This window comes from Ursus arctos, unplaced genomic scaffold (assembly GCF_023065955.2).
Source record: "Ursus arctos isolate Adak ecotype North America unplaced genomic scaffold, UrsArc2.0 scaffold_25, whole genome shotgun sequence".
NCBI classification, from domain to species: Eukaryota; Metazoa; Chordata; class Mammalia; order Carnivora; family Ursidae; genus Ursus; species Ursus arctos.
In genome coordinates this window covers 39,968,655-39,986,859 of record NW_026622930.1, presented here as the reverse complement: position 1 = coordinate 39,986,859, position 18,205 = coordinate 39,968,655, and the positions used below count along the sequence as shown (strand labels likewise).

Sequence of the window (18,205 nt, the reverse complement as noted above, 5' to 3'; positions counted from 1 at the left end):
TGTAAATTGCAGGGAGAAAATAACCTTCAGAAAATACATTTGGGCTTAAATATTAATGCGCTAACGATGATCTTTAGTGACATCCTATATTGACAATCTGTAAGGGAGGTAATTTTTTAAGATTTCTTGTTCATTCATAAGCAAAAGCAGCTTAATAAAAATTACATCCTGACAGCTTTTCATCTAGATACTCCCCATTGCCCCTTAGACTGTCATTCCACAGACAGATGCTGTGTGGTTTCCAAACATGGCTGCACACAGACTGTGCATATTAGTTAACATTTTTTCTAAACTTCTCTACGTAACGCTCACATGTATCATTTCAAATGAGTGCATACTATTTCACCGACCTGTCGGATATTTTGATTGGTTCCAATTTTTATCATAAACAGCTTTACTATAAATGTTTTTAAAGACAGTTTTCATTTCCTTTAACGTTGTTTCCTAAGGATAAATCCCCAAAATGGGTGAAGAAAGTAAGCAGCCCTGCTTGCTAGTAATATATTAATTAGGTCTTTTCAGAAAGTGGTGACAAGTTTTTCTTGTTTCCCCAGTAGTTCTCTGCCATTGGTTTTATTTCTTTAATTTGCTAAATTAATAGGTGTGAAATTATATCTCGTGAATGTTTTAGTTGCACTTACTTAATTACTGGTGAGGATGAAAAGCTTTTTCATATATTGATTCAGTCATTCACTTAATCAATTAACATTTATCAAGTCCCCACCGGGAGACCAGGCCTGTGTCGGACACTGTCCCTACACTTAGGGAACTTCCCTTTGCCCTGTTTTTACTTGTATACAAACTGCCTGCTAACATTCAACTGTCTGCCTATTGGAGGCTTGTGTCATCATTTTAGCTTTAAATAAGCACTTTATTCAAATTTAGACAATAAATCTTTACCTATTATCAAAATCTTATTTCATTTTTTCCTTAGTTTTGATGGTTTGACTGAATAACTTTAAGTTCTATATCACCAGAAATAAAAGTCATATTCAAAATATTTAACTGCAGATAAAATATTAATATGTAATAATTATTTATTACATTATTATAAAATATATTTAACATTCCTTTTTTTGCTAAATTAACTATATCCTTATATATCCATAAATAATATATTACGCAGAAAATAATTCACCAAAACATTCTAGAAATTTCCAAATCACTTGATTTTTACAAGCTGTTGCAATCTTAACGTAGTTGTCACCTAGCTAAGCGATGCCTGTGTTCAAACCACATCAGAACCATATCAATGACTTCACCATTGTATTAACAGTCATTACATCTCCAGTATCTTTGTTCTCCTGGACATGCTTAAGGCTCTTCACAACTGGTATATACCTGGATGCTAGTGACCCCCAAGGGGCCTGTGACCACTTTGCCACCCCTACCAATTCTGGGGAGCCACAGGCCAGAGGCAGGGCACTGCACACCCCTCAACTTTTGCCTTCCAAGCCACTCAGTGGCTGTTGGGGCTGTGAGTACCTGTGCAGTGCTCCTCCCAGGTCCATTACCACCTCCACAGCCACTGATGGGAGACATCATTAGATACTTCTTAATCTCAACGGAGAGATCATTTCTCTTCATCAACCAATATGAAAACATTTCAGGACTTTAACACCCGATGCAGCTCTACTGCTATGTACTGGCTGATTATTAGGCCTAGCCAGCCCCAAATCAGTGTTTTATGTGAAATGATTATTCAGAAATGTAATTCCTACAGATTTGACATCTGCTTAGATAACAGATCCTAAGCATTCCTAAACACCTTAGGTGGCCAACCTGCCAGGCACATGGGAACACACTGGAATCATCCTTCAATGCTCCACATTTGAAATTTGCATGCACTGGCTGAATATCTAACCTAAATAAGCAAAACCCACAGTCAAGCTGACGAGAGCATTTAAATGCCTCTGGGTAAATTTACGCCATCACTTCTATCCAATTATGAATACTGAGCTACTCTTTCTGGCAATTAGACAACCAGTAGATCCAAATTCCTTTAAGGCCAAGTCACTCTGGCTGGGAGGAGCTCAGAAAGGTGACAATTAAGTAACTGAAAAGCTTCCCTCTGCTCTGCCCTCAGACCAGCTTATCCTCTTCCACAGGACTTGGGAAAAAGGAAACAGACTGTTCTCTGAGAGTAAAGCTATTAAATCCGCTACAAAACTTTTTCCAAAACTCAAATAAGGCAGAAAGATTCATGTGCCCTTTCAATGTGATATAAGAGCGTGGTCTAACGAGCTCCCCTGGCTTCATCTGACCCTGCGGAGAAGAATGGTTTTTTGATTTACTGCTGATTAGGGCCCAGACTCTATGAAGCTAGATATTCACTGATAGGACACTGGCAAATTACAGATGATTTTTTTTTTTCTGGTAGAAATGCAAATTAATTAATTGGAAAACTAACCCCCAGACTTATGCCTTAATTACTCAATAGAATATTAGCCAGTTTGGTATGGAACTTGGTGATATTCAGCATTCCTTCTTCCGTTGACCATATACACTTCTTGTATTCTTCAAATCAGGTTTTTCATTTGTTGTTTCCTTTCACAAGTTAATTAAATCCTTGGCATGTACTCCCTATGTATGTGTATGAGATTCATGTTCTCAACTTTTTCAAAATTGACTCTGACACTCATAACCTAATGGGTTGTGGTGAAGATGTGCAAAGGCATCATCAAAGAGACAAAATTACTTCCAGACACAGCTGGCTAGGTTGACGACAGTAACTTGACTGAATTACTTTCATCACCTGTCAGTTAGGACGGGGAAGTTGGTGGGTCAGCAATGGAAGCTTCATAAGTAACCGTCCATCTACCAAAGCACTGACCGGGGGGAAGCGGGGTGCACTCAGCAGGTGTACCCCCACGTCTTCAGCAGGCAACCAGCCTGATGTCACTAACACACAAACCATTTACCTAGCCCTTTTTTCCTGCCATGTTCATGCTCACTGAGTAACCTCTGGATTACAAGTTGGTTTCGCGGGCAGGGAAATGATTCACTGGTCAGGCCAATATGAGTAACCCATCGAGTTGGCAGTTTCTCTGGATTAATAAACTGCCATTGGCATGTGGTTTTACATTCCAGTTCTTTGTGGAACTGACAGCGTGTGTCTGTGTTGTGACTTAAGTCAACTCTGGTCCCTCTACTAGATCAAGTTTCTGGCCTCCAGGCTGCGGCCTACCCCAGATCATGTGACTGCACCAAGGGAAATGCCAGCTGGGCAGAACTCTGGTGACAGTGCTTCTCAGACAATCTGTGGCTGTGGACATGTTGTTTGTTCCTTTGTTGGTTTTTAAATTTCCAATCCCTGTGGACCAGTGCTTTTATAAAATTCAGTAAAAATATATTTTCACAGAAGTGAAATTTTAAAAAGTCATAGAAAATATAGGCCCATATTTTATTACTAGATTCAATAGAATCCAAGTTACTCTGTTATATAGAAGTTCCTTTTAAAAGTATAAAAGTCTCTAAATGCTTATTTCCAATTTATGCACTTATCTCAAGTCCAGGGACTACACTGTATGTGGGGACTTGTTAGAAATGGAAATTCTTGGGCCTTATCCCAGGTCTCCTGAATCAGAAACTCTGGGGGCTGTGGCCCAGCAATCTGTGTTTTAACAAGACCTCCATGTGATTCTGATGCTTGATATATTTTACAATCCTAGGTGAGAAACGCTCACCTAGAATGAGTACACATCAGAAGTCATAAGCTTAAATGGCAGATGGGCCAGGTAGGCACAGACATGTAACTGTGACAAGATGAGAATTGTAAGGAATGGTAGATTCCTTGGCAAACTGCAGCCTAGATGTCCAACATGGGAGCATTCAAATCCAGACACAAACACACACACACACGCTCAAGTACACACCTCAGGACAAACAAAACTCCTACTAGCTAGTGTGGGACCCCTGGTCTATTATTTTTTTTTTTAAAGATTTTATTTATTTATTCGACAGAGATAGAGACAGCCAGCGAGAATGGGAACACAAGCAGGGGGAGTGGGAGAGGAAGAAGCAGGCTCATGGCGGAGGAGCCCGATGTGGGGCTCGATCCCATAACGCCGGGATCACGCCCTGAGCCGAAGGCAGACGCTCAACAGCTGTGCCACCCAGGTGCCCCCTATTACTTTTTCTAAACATGTATTTATAGTAATCTCAGCTTTAATGAAATGATGATTTGCTTTTTCCTGACAACTGTTTAAGTTCAGCGTATTATATATTAAATCCTGAGTGTATGAAAGCTTATTCTTGAGGTCTCTATTCTGTCACAATAATCTATTTCCATTTCTAATTCTACATCACACTATTTTGAATTATAGGACATTATAATACATACGGAATCATCCTTATTTCTTTTTCTTTAATGGTTTGAAAGTTCATTTTTACCAATTAGTTTTGGAATAATTTTGTTATACTCAAGTGTCCTGTTAACATTTCAGAGGAAATTGTTAACTATTAGTTAATAATTAGTTAACAATTAGTTCACTGGTGATAGGTTAGGAAAAAACAGCCTTCTGGTTCCCATCCCAGCTCTGCTGCTCAGTAACTGTGGCTTGGGGCCTTATCCCGTCAACTGGTAATGCCAACACCTCTCTCAGCCCTGCTGTAAGAAATGAATAAAACAGCATATGCAAATCATCTGCTATTCACAGTTTTTCCAAAACATCACTGCCTTTTTGCTTCTTCCTATCCTAAAACACTGTAGACCCCTTCTCTTCTCTCTCCAGTTAGCAGTTTTCTTTATTCGAGGAACAAAATAAATGAAGAATAAAACAATCCTGAAAGTGATAATTTCTTCCTTGGTACTGCTCATCTATGACTTAATTATTTTATATATAGTACTTTCCTTATAACTGTTTTGGGGTGAGGTGTACTATGGTCATAAAATGTGACATCTGATGGGATTTTTGATTTCCTCATTCTTACTGAAACTTTCCATGTATTCAAGTAGAGAATAGATTTTTATAACTTCCTATGTGTATAACAGGAGGAAAAAAATAGATAAATTAGACTACATCAAAAATAAAAATGTGCAAACAAGAACACAATCAACAGAATGAAAAGGCAACCCACAGAATGGGAGAAAATATCTGCAAATCATATAATGGTTAAATATCCAGAATACATTAAAAAAAAAAACACTCCTCCAGCTTAATTATTAAAAAAAAAAAAGCTGATTAAAAAATAGGTAAAGGACTTGAACAGACTTTTCTCCAAAAAAGAGAAATCATCAATAAGCATACTGTACAATGCTCAATAATCAGAAAAATGCAAATCAAAACCAGGAGACATCACCTCACATCTGTTAGAATGGCCAAGACGAAAAAGACAAGAGATAACAAGTGTTGGTGAGGATGTGGGGAAAAGGGAACCCTCCTGCACTGTTGCTGGGACTATAAAATGGTTCCGCTGCTGTGGAAAACAGTATGGTGGTTCTTCACTAGCAAAAAATGGAACTACCGCATGATCCAGCAATTCCATTTCTGGGTATATACACAAAGGAATCGAAAGCAGGGTCTTGAAGAGGTATTTGTACATCCATGTTCATAGCAGCATTATTCCCAATAGCCAAGAGGTGGAAGCAAACCAAGCGTCCATCCGTAGATGAACGGATAAATAAAACGTGGAATATGATTATTCAGCCTTCAAAAGAAAGGAAATTCTAACACATGAATGAAACCTGAAGACATTCAGCTAAGTGAAATAAGCCAGTCGCAAAAAGACAAATACTGTATATAAATACTTACACGAGGTATCTGGAGTAGTCAAATTCATAAAGACAGAAAGGAGAAGGGTGGTTGCCAACGGCTGGGGAGAAGGAGGAATGGGGCATTATTGTTTCATAGGCACAGAGTTTCCGTTTTATAAGATGAAAAGAGTTTTGGAGATGGTTAGTGGTGACGGTAGCACAAGGAGAATGTGCTTAATAATACTGAACGGTACACTTGCAAATGGTTAAGATGGTCAATTTTATGTTATGTGTATTTTACCACGATTTCAAAAAACGAAACCTCAAAAAAACCCAAGATGTTTATTTTCCTTTTTCTACCCATAATTTTGATGTAAATCACAATTCTGCCTTATTGTTGGTACCATTCCTGCTTCAGTTCCAGCTAAGATCTGGTTTGGGGACGGCCTGAGCCCCAGGGAAGGGGCTCATTCAGAGTCTGTGGGCTCCACCCAAGAATGGTTGGATCAGAAGCAAGGCCGCACAAGAGCAGATGGGCAGCAATGGGCTCGGACCGGGAAAGACACTGAGTTCCCCCAGAGAGCCCAGAAGCAAACTCTTATTTGCCAGCAAGGTGTCAGAAGCAGGAGTGTGCTTTAGAGACCGGGGAAGAGTCTTTAACAAGCTGGGACACAAATCCCTGAAGGTCAATTCCACAGTAGAGATGGGCTTCCAGAAAGCTAAGGCAGCACTCTCAGAGATGGAGATTTTATCACAAATAGCTTTCCTCCCATTTCTTTCCCATCTCTCACTGCTACTGAAGGAGAAATAGATCAGAACCTTAGGTCTTTATTAAATACTGGTCTGAACCACCCTACCTATATTATTTCCACCAAACCTTCATGGTTCAGGGGCAGGAAACTTGAAGGCAGTGTTGACAATGTCCAGGTACTCTAGTACTTAGCAGGGGACAGTGACTTGGTAGCACTTGTCTGGGAAGCTGTTCCCTAAGGTGGCAAAGGCACCCCATCTCAGGGGCTGCGCAGTTACAGAGCTGGCGGGCTCTGCAGTGAAACTCACATTTGTATTCAATGCATATCCTACCATTTGTAGTTATTTTTAATTCAGACAAAGAACTTTCCTTTGTCCTCTGTGGCTATTTTGTTTGTTCCATGGGGCTTTCACTGGCACTATTATTTTGACAATTTTCTCTTTCTTGTTTTAATGAGTGATCTTTTTAGCTTTGTTTCATGTTATTTTATTGCATTTTTTCACTTTTATTAAGTGGGGATAAGGGAGCAAGGAAAGAACTATGAGGGCAATCTTTTCTCCTGGCCAAGTCTGTGGTGTTCATTTTTATATATCTACCCCGATGCACATCTATGGGAGACCCAGCAAAACCTAAATGCAGGAGCTATTTCCTCCTCTTAAAATTCGCTACGCAAGTCATTCAAAAGAACCACTAAGAAAAATAAATAAATTCTCTGTTCTTTCCTGTATAATTTAAATATTTCGCCATCATTTGTAAGCAATAATATTAGCTTCAAAGGCAGCTTGGGGGAAATGGTTGGAAGAATACCATTCCAAAATTTTCAGAATATGAGATCTGCAAACTAGAATCTGTGGTCTCTAACATATGTAACCACAGGACAGAGACAATTTGCTTGAGAAGTCCAAGCCAAAAATGGAAAATAGGATAAATGAAAAACAATACCCAGAGAGCAAGAACCTTGTTGAGAAGAGCCGAAGAGCATTAAAGCCACAGTCAGGGGGTCTCTTTGCTGATAGAGCCCCTTTCATATTGGCCTGTCTCCCAACAGCTTCATTTCAAAGTGGAACTTGAAAAGAACGTTGCTATTATGCAGATATTTCCCATGACCTTCCTTTAAAACACTATTCCTTTAGCACATTGTGGGACATGCAGCTGTTATAACCTTATGGGACTCTGGCCTCAAACACAGTGAGGCCAATCACACGCTCTATGTGGCCAAGTTCACTTCCAACTAGCTTTTCACCAAAAGAGCTCCCCGTCATCTCAGAACCAGGTGAGAAGGGACCCCAAACTATTTGGGAATCTACTCAGGGAAAGACAGGCAACGTTACAGACAGGCTTTTGTCCTTAGAAAGCAAAATTGATCACTAATTCCTCCACCTAAGAACTCTGTCATCAACCTTTTCAATCCATCTCTCCTTGAAGTTACCATTAGAGTGTGGATTCAACTGGAGACTTGGTTCCAACCATATAACCTGCTCATCTGACAGCTCTTAATTCTAACATCACCCCTTCCACATCACAGACTTACTCTCCCCAGAGTTGTGCGATGCAGCAACCCTGCCTCCAAATCCAGTTCCATTCCTATTAGCTTTGGAACAATCTCTTTTACAGCTGGCTGCCCTTAAGAAGTGTCTTTGTCTCCAAGATGATCACCCCGCGGGAATGCACAGATTTCCTAGAGGTACGTGAATGAATGGTCTGACTCCACTATGTCATAGTCCAGGTAAGGCCTGTCTAACTCTACTCTGTGTTAGTAAACCAGGAGGTATACAACATTTATTCCTAAATTTCAAGAGGCCAAAGCTCTTCCCTGGCTCTCAGGGCTCTTGGAATATGCCCCAAAATAAGTCAACCTTCACTCTGGGAACGATGCCACCCAAAGCAGAACCCAACATAATACCACCACTTGTGCATGTCAATGTTATTTGCTTGTTCCTTTTGTTTCTAACACTTTCCCCTTTAGCCATTTTGTTGTGATATTAGTTCTCAGATATCACTATTCTCAGTTTCCTTATTATTTAATTAATGCATCATAGTCCTACCTTATATTTTAATATATGACCTTTTAAGTGCATCTTTTTCACATGGGATGTTATATCTGTTATGATTGTTATATTTGGACCATCATTTAACATTATTTCCTCTTATTTTTGTTATTTCTTATTTTTGCTTAATACATGCCTCTGGTATTAACTAAACACTGTATATATACTCTCATCTCTTTTGAAATATGTTGGGAAGAAAGCATTTGAATAAAACTATTTCTACTTAAACCAGATCTGTACATCAACACACACACATGCATATGATCATGACAATCATCAAATTCATTTTTCGGTTGATTTCTAGTTATATCCATGATAAAACCCCAAAATTCTTAAGCTTCTTTTTATGAGTAAAAAAGAACATTTGAGCTATGAGGCTGCAGCCCTTCTCCATCTTATTTCATTCTGTGTTCGGACTGTTATTCTGAAACTTCTACTTTTCTTGCAGGTCAGAAAGACATGTATTCAAATTCTGACTATTACTTAACAAAGCAAGTTATTTAATCCGAGGCTGTTCTCTCATCTGGAACAAGGGGATTATCCCACCAGAGGTGCCAAGATTAAACGAAATGATGTACCGTAAAGAACCTGATACGCAGTACTCTGTAAATAGTAGTTCCCTTCAAGTTTCCAATCACAGTCTTATTCTGCAATGGGCCTGTGGTCAGAAGCATTGATCCTTCCTACTTAGGGTTTCTAGTCTCTCATAGCAAGAGTTGATAAGGCAGCCACAATATGAAGAAATTCCTATTTGGGAACCAAAGCGTAAGGTCATTGACTATTTAGGGTTGGTGGGATATGTGAAAATCTTTCTTTAGCTCTCCCAAATGAATGACATCTTGCCTGGATAATTTTTTCTATAAAGGGAACTGCAGATGTTTCATTTCCCTGGGGAGTTTATGGTCTCCATGCAGCTGCATCTGAAATCAGTATTTTGAATATTATCTGGCCTTTCTTCCAGATGTTATAAGATTTCTTCCTCACTGAAGTTTGAAAATGTTATAAGTAATGTCTTGATATTTTTCTCTAGATGTTAACATCCATGTACAGGCTAAGCCTTTGATCAATTCTGGAAACACTTCTTACCCTCGATTGTTGATTCTTTAAAATGTATTTCTTCAATCAGCTTAAGTACTTACTCTATTATTTTTAAGTTAAAACACTGTGCTCAATCCTAGAAATGAATCATTGTGGTCTGCCATTATTTATACATATTTACTTAAGCCATCTAATGTTGGATTTGAATCTATAGTTAATAAGCATACTTCCCTAATTAACTATTTGGAAGTTCTCTATGTAAACTCTTTACTACTTCTAGAAATGTCCTTAATTGTACTGCAATTTTTACTACATGGCCTTTGTTTCATGGCTTTCCATTTTCTTTATTATCATGTAGAGTATATTTAAGTCATTTATTGAAACAGACTCTTTTGGTTGTTCTGTATCAGACAATTTTAAAATTTATTTTTTTCCTCCTCTTTTGTAATTTTGTTCTTTGGAGTTCCAACATTAAAAAATTAGTTGGCTATTTTGAAAATTCTTTTTCATTTTTTTTTTTTAATTTTTGGATACTAAGGTTATTTTATTGAAGATTTCTGAGACATTTTCATCGGTATTTTAACAAATTTACTATGAAGAAGACTGTCCATACTGCTACTTAAGCCATTGGTTTCTAAGAGGTAAGAAATTCCTACTTGTAAATTCCACTCTTTAAAAGTAAATACAGGAGTACTGCAGGTATTTTTTTAAACTGATGATAAAATTCTTACAATAAGTAATATTCCTCACCCACCTTATAACTTAAGGTTTTTTTCTTTCTGAGCCTCTGTTCAACAGATAAAGTTATGTTTCAAAGAAAATTAAAATGTAAATGATTAGTTTCCTCTGTTAAGATCCTACTTTTAAGAAAGTCTTGGCTAATCCAGAACCAAATGAAGAAACAACGCGCTTACCACACAAAGCTCAGAGCGCCGCCTTCACCTGCAATAATGTGGCGCCATAGCAGCAAAGTTGGAATGAGAGCAAGTGGCACAAAGCCCTTCTTTACTATTCTTTAAGTCAGCTTATCACATCTATCCCTGGGGACTGGAATAAGGAACTCCTCTGTATTCTACTCTAAGAACAAGTTTTAGCACTAAGAGAAGAAAAGCTATGTATTTTTATATTTATCTTACATCTAGTCTTTTAAACAAATTTCCAGTTCTAAAAGAAACAAAAACTCTTTTTTTTTTAATGATTTTTTATTATATTATGTTAGTCACCATACAGTACATCCCCGGTTTCCGATGTAAGGCTCGATGATTCATTAGTTGCGTATAACACCCAGTGCACCATGCAATACGTGCCCTCCTTACTACCCTCCCCTCTGAGGTCCTCAGTTTGAAAAAACAAAAACTCTTATACACTGAGGAACACATTCTTTTTTTAAAGTTCAGTGTCTACTTGGAAACCATTATAAAATATTTTTGAAAGATATAAAACAAGACTTGTAACAGAGAGACCTGGGAAAATAAAGAATATAAAAAAAGTTGATCCTTTCCAAATAACATACGATTAATGCAGTTTTAATTAAAATCTCCAATGGTTGTTACCTCCTTTTTAGACTGTAACAAAATGAACTTAAAGTTTATATGAAAAAAAAAGCCAAATAACACCAAGAAATATTGAAAAAGAAGAGTGAAATGGGACTTGGTTGCTTTCCTATATATTACAACCTAAAACAAAACTACTGGAATCAAGATAGTATCATATTGACACAGGAATAGAAGATCGTCCCAGGAACTATAATGCAAGGTACAGAAATTAAAAGAAGTAAAAAATATAGGACTACGGTGGCATTGCAATTCAGTACAGAAAAGAGGGTTTTTAAAATAAATGGTGTCGTTAGACTGGATACACATTTGAAAGAACATAAAGTTATATTTCTACCTGACACCATATACAAAATATATTCCAGATGGATTTAATATATGCATATAAAAATAAATCAATTAAAGTATTAGAAGAAGAGCTAGGAGAATATATATATTACCTTAGATAAAGGAAACCTCCCTAAGCAAGATAAAAAACCATAAAGGAAAAGATACACATACGTGACTAAATATAAAAAATATTTTTTGTATGGCAAAAGAGACTATAAACAAAATCAAAGGCAAACGAGAGACCAGGAAATAAGTAACTACAACACACAAAGTCTTATTATCACTAATAAACGAAAAGCCCCCTACAAACTGAGGGAGTCAGATAACTTTATAGAAACATGGGCAAAAGATAAGAAATGAAAATTCGCAGAGGAAATGCAAAAGAGCAATAAAAGCATATGAAAATATGCTCAACCTCACCGAAATTCAAGAGATATCAATTAAAATAGAATAGCATTCTTCATCCTTTAGAATAGTAATACCCAGGGGTCACCGGAATATAGGAAACGAGCAATTTCATACTTACTAGTGGGAGCCTGAACTGGTGTAACTCTTGGAAAGAAATCAGGTAAGGTATTTTAAAGTTTGAGATCTCTGTGCCCTTTGACTCGACAACACCCCTCCCCATGCCCCACGTCCGCCCTGGCAATCAACCAGAGTGAAGCACTAGAGTATAAAGACATACTCATCAGGGGAAATACAATCACAACCAAGGCAGACACTGTTAATTGCTCTCCATGGGGGACAGCGCAGTGAACACTACACACTCATTAACATGAGTGAGTCAGATCCATACCAATGAGCTGGGTGAATGTCTGTGACATTTGTCATGTAAAACATAGTTGATGGTAATAATTACATTGGAGAAATCTTCAAAAACACAGTATGCACGTGTGTGTTATTTTTCTGTAGGAAACTGCTGATAGGTGTGTGTGATGGAGCTATACAAAACTGCTGATATTCAACTGCTTTTGATCTAATAATATGTCAATTTAGTAGGTCACAACCTAACATATGTTTATTACATATGTAGGCGCATGAAAAAAAATGTGAAATGATACAGCCCAGGGCACTGACACTGGTTATCTGGAGAAGGGAGGAGATAAGGAAGGAAAGGGTAAATAATTTTTCACACACCTTACCTGTTAAACTTGCAAATTAAAAACATCTAATAAAGAAAAAAATTAAAGAAAAATAGCAAAGAAATAAGAAGCTCAACCTGCATATTACTTGAACACCTATATCTAGGGGCAAAATCCATAGCGATTGTCTTTAATTTTCTTTTTTTTTTTTTAAATTTATTCAGTTGAGAGAGACAGAAAGAGCAAGAGAGCATGAGTCGGGGGCGGGGGGGGAGGAGCAGAGGGAGAGGAAGAAGCAGACTCCCCCACTGAGCAGGGCATCCCAAACGTGGGGCTCAATCCCAGGACTCTGGGATCATGACCTGAGCTGAAGGCAGACACTCAAACTGAGCCACCCAGGTGCCCCTATAGCAATGGTCTGTTTAACTTTATCAAATGTAGCAAACAAAAACCAATTTATTTCCCTGTCTCTTTCACCAAGATAGTTCAAAGCGAAAACCCGAACCAATTCTTTGTTATTTAAAAAAAAGAATTTCAGAATACATCTGCAACAAGACTAATAAAAACGAAAATTCGGAGAACGTTAAGTATTGGCAAGGGCAGCAACAAAAACACTTTTACACTACTAATTAAGAATAAATTGGTGTAACCACTTTAAAACAATACGGCATTACCTAATAAAGTTAAACCTTGCGTATTCTATGACCTAGCAACTGAACTCCAAAGCACCATGTCTTAGAAAACTCCTGGATGACGACTAGGACACTTGTACAGAGGGTACAGAACAGCATTTTCATGAGAGGAAGAAGCCTGAAGCCACCAAAATGGGTAGAACGGATCAAGTGTGGTATATGTCATACAGTGGAGGAGCAATATTGATATACTAATTACTCTTTGATCGTGGTGAAAATAAGTGAACTATAACTACATATGTCCACCTGTGTGAATCTCAAAACATAATGTTAAATAAATTCCAAATGAGAGAAAAAGCATGATTCCATTTCAGAAACAGGCAACACTAAAAAAAAAAAAAAAAAAAAAAAAAGCAGGGGAATGACAAAAAGTCCAGATTACGGCTTTCTAGGAACGGGGAGAAAGGAGGAAGGGAACAATGATAAGAAAATAGGAATCTTTAAAAGTGATACTTATCAATAAAGCTAGTAGGGGGAAAGATGGGGAACTGTATGTGTGCTTGTTTTATTAGTTGTCTTTAATGTGTGTGTACATGCATGTATTCTTCTGATGTATGGTATGTTTCACTCGCACACACGTGCACATGCACACACACACAGAAAGAATCTAGGTCAATGTCTGCTTATGCCTACAAAGCCTGTTCTACTACTGAAGAAGTCACTTAAACATCTTCCCAGTATATTTTGCATTATAGATGTTTAATACATAGATTAATGAGTATATTTCTAGAATGAATAGATATAATATAGCCCTATATATTTCTAGAATGGATGGATATGACTACATAAATGGATGGACACTCCTGGGAGCCATCTCCTTCCAGGGTCAAGGTAAAACAGAAATTTCTCTCACGCAATTTTTTTGTAGTGCACCGGAAGTGGGACAGAATATCACAGAAAATCCAAGATAAACACCACCTCACCTTGGGAAAACTTCATTTGCTAAGTTACAGCAAAAACCAAAGGTAACGTTCCTGAGTAGAGTTCCACAGGCTCTACTTTCACCCTGGGTTCATACCTTTCACTCACATTATTATTAAATGACACCAAAACTCAAACCATGGCTATTAAGATGGCTAAGAGTAGGAAAGAAATGACTTTTATTCACTACAAACCGTGAGTACCCAGGAAACACAGATTTATTGAGAGTAGACCGCCTGGAGCTCTATGTCCAGACATGACGGTGTTGGTCCTGATTCACAGCAGTGGGGCAGCTAAGGGTATTCTAAATAAGGCGGTGTTTCACCAGGTAAAGGAAGCAATTAGAAAGGGAGGAAATCTGCCCTGATTCCCATCCTCTACAGCTGCTTGAAATCAAAGTTATACCCCTGACTGAATCACTACTAACTCTGAGATACTGGCTTCTTTTCCTTTCCAAGGATTATTTTGAATATTTGGACTTTGACTTTACTCACTCTATTCTGTCTACTGCTGTTAGGAGTTTGGTAAATACTCTGATTTAGCTAAGATGGTTTACCGACAGGATATCCTGCATCTAGTTTAACTGAGGCCAGAGGAAAAGGTGATTAGACAAACTGAATACATGTTATTTTTAAAAGGAAAAGACAAAAAAGTCAAGGTAGCTATAGGCCCTTCATCATCTCAAGTAAACCAAAATAATATGATACTGAGCCACCTCCAAAATATGACTTATTTACAGGTGTGACATTTTTACTTCTAGCATTAGGGCTAGAAAGGTCCACGTGGTACTCAGGATCTGGAAATGCAGGTGCAGCATGATCCATAAGGAAAATAGCCTTAAGTTTTCCGTTAGCAAATAAAAAAAGGGAAATTAATTGCTGCTGCTGTTGAATTTTTTCTCCAGTTTTACGACTGCTTTTTAAAGTATCAGCTTCATTGAAATATAATATACACACCGTATATAATTCACTCTTTTAAAGTATACAGTGCAGTAACTTCTAGAATATTCACAGTTATGCATCTATCACTATTGTTCCAGAACATTTTTATCAACCTCCCAAAAAAAACCCATACCCATTAGCACTCACCCCATTTCCCCCTCTGCCACCCCAGCTCCTGTAACCACTAATCTACTTTCTGTCTCTATGGATTTGACTGTTCCGGACCTTTCAATAAATGGAACCATATAACATGTGCCTGTTGTGTCCGGTTTCTTTTACTTGGCATACTGTTTTCAAGGTTTATCCACATTGTAAGCATGAATCTGTATTTCATTCTTTTTTATGCAAATAATATTCCATCATATAGATATATCACAATTTCATCCAGGGATCAATTGATGGACATTTGGGTTGTATCCTCCAAGTTGCTTACTTCTGTTGAAGAGCAAAAGAAAGCCGAGGAAGCAGAAGAAACTGAGGTTTAGTTCAGAATCAACCTAAGCCAGGGATTAATAAACACAATTACTGTTATAACTGCAATTTACACCCAATTATTGTAAGACACCCTAGTCCCAGAGGGTATCGATGGAAATATCAACTATGCTAACATGGAATATTTGAGAATTTTTTCTTACGCTATTAGTGAAGGAAGAAGAAGGGAAAAGGAAACAAGACGTAATGCGTAATATCCTCCAATGGGTGAGCAAACTGCGGCACGCCAATCCACCAGAATACTACGCCATAATAATAGAAAAAACTAGTGATCCTTACAACACGGATGTGTCTCCTGCAATTATGCTGAGCAAAAAAAAAGCTAGAAAAAACAAATATGATTGCATTTATGTAAAATGCTAGAAAATGCAAACTCTTCTAGAGTGACGGAAGGCAGATCAGTGACTGCCTGAAGATGGGGATGGGAGGGAAAGATGGTTACTGGGTATGAGGGAACTCCGGAATGGAAATGTTCATTATGTTGACTGTGCTGATGGGTTTCCCGGGTGTGTTCAGTTAAAACGCATCAACTTTAATTATGTATCATTTACTGTATGCCAATTATACCTCGATAATGTTAAGAAACTTTTTTAAAAAGTGAGTATACCCTCCAAAAAAGTATTTAAAGGACTACTGTGTGAAAAAGACTGCCTTTGTTTTGCATATATGGTTTTTAACTTTGTAAGAAGTCAAATTATTCTCATTTTATACACAAAGAAACTTGAGATAGAGAATTCAATAATCTGCCAAAGTGGCTGCTGTCGATATTAAACGGAGAGCTCTTAATCTTTTTTTTTTTTTTTAAAGATTTTATTTATTTATTTGACAGAGACAGAGACAGCCAGCGAGAGAGGGAACACAAGCAGGGGGAGTGGGAGAGGAAGAAGCAGGCTCATAGCAGAGGAGCCTGATGTGGGGCTCGATCCTGGAACGCCGGGATCATGCCCTGAGCCGAAGGCAGACGCTTAACCGCTGTGCCACCCAGGCGCCCCCCTTAATCTTAACCCCCAAACCCACCTTCTTTTCTCTATACCACACTGCCACTCACTGTTCCTATTACAGACCCAACTCTTTTTTCTGGAATCCCTGTGTCCCAGCATTTCCCCAGTTGGAATGCTCTGGCCCACAGAAGAGGATCATGCTTTACCGTGGTATTACAAATTTGTTTTCTTTTGCCTGTCATGGTATGCTGCCACAAATACCTCTCCAATTATGGGGATTTGTCCGAGTCAGTTGATTTATTCATTTTCAGTGGATGAGAGTAGTTAATCTGGATTAGATCAAGGCAAGTAATCCTGGTCCCTGGGTCAAAGAAGTGAAAATAATTCATCTGAGATTAAAAGCAAGTTGAATAAAACTGGCCATTGAACTCACTAGCTGAGCATTGCATTTCACTGGGATAATAGGTCCCTCTTTTGAATATGGGAGGTCCAAGAATGTGGACTATTCAAAGTTGCTCTGAGGTGTCTATCTACTTTTGCACTAAACTTGAGCTCTAGGTTGAGTTTGCCGTCCCCTCTCTGTATGGGACAAGCACCAGAGTGGCCCCCTCACCTCTGTACAGCCTCCAGATCATCTTAGCACATACACAGCTGAACTTTGTCCAAATGCTACCATTGTGCTTGGGCCCATTTGATCATGGGCTATAACCTGGTTTAAGTAAAAAGACTGAAAAAAAATGCAAGGTGGTTAAAACAATTGTTTTTGTGGGGCGCCTGGGTGGCGCAGTGGTAAAGCGTCTGCCTTTGGCTCGGGGCGTGATCCCGGCGTTATGGGATCGAGCCCCACATCAGGCTCCTCCGCTATGAGCCTGCTTCTTCCTCTCCCACTCCCCCTGCTTGTGTTCCCTCTCTCGCTGGCTGTCTCTATCTCTGTCAAATAAATAAATAAAATCTTTAAAAAAAAAAAAACAATTGTTTTTGTAAGATAAATAAATCTGGGGGAGGAAGGAATGCCATTTCTTTCATGCAAGACTTTCATAATGAAGGTTCACTATGCTAGATATCTTCCATTTGCCCTTCAGACCCATTCTCCATCCCACCCCACCAAGCTCTATGCCCTAGGAAACTAAACTGTATGAACTCAGCAGCAGACTTCCTGGCTCTTTGTCTTCCAGTTGGGTTTGGCCAACAGGGAGCACAAGCAGTTCAGAGGGAGTCCAGTGTATAGGTTTCCCGGGATCCCTGCCCCCAGAATCATTATAATCTGGCTCCACACCTTTCCTGGAGGCTATAGCTTCTCTCAGGAGGCCTCTCCTCCCAGCCCTCATCCCTTCAGTCCCATAGACTGTAAAGGAGCCCCAGAGAAGTGCACTTTCCTTATATTCTGCCCACGTCCTCATAAATATTCTCTTTCTTAAGCTCTCCTAAAATCAACCAGTTTGAGGATGCCGATTGTTTCCAGTACAGCAGACATTTTCTGAGGGCTAAGAATATGCCTTATTCAGAAAATGAACTTACTCCAAGTCCTTGATTTATATGAAAACATTGACATTCGTGAGGTTGATATCAAGCCCAGGCAGAAATAAACAATGGCTAGGTGAGGTGTGGAAAGGAGAGCTCAAATGCCACGGATTCAAACTTACTGCACTGGCGGTCATGTAACGCAAAGACATACTCACCGGGTTTACGAGCACGGCAAAGGTTGGCAGATGCATTTCTCA

General features: G+C 38.6%; 1 protein-coding gene across 2 annotated transcripts in view; it reads right to left on the bottom strand.

The window, feature by feature from the left end:
- The window catches only part of GNG2 (G protein subunit gamma 2), a 113,399-nt gene that overhangs the window by 69,789 nt on the left and 25,405 nt on the right, over positions 1-18,205 (bottom strand). The window contains exon 1 of one of the 2 annotated variants that reach the window (XM_057318551.1): positions 5,754-8,567. The exons of the other annotated variant lie outside the window; for it this stretch is intronic. Coding sequence (XP_057174534.1) covers positions 5,754-5,781 — 28 coding nt within the window. The 5' untranslated portion in view covers positions 5,782-8,567. Of the gene's footprint in view, positions 1-5,753; positions 8,568-18,205 lie in introns of those variants that run through there. 2 annotated transcript variants of the gene reach the window in all.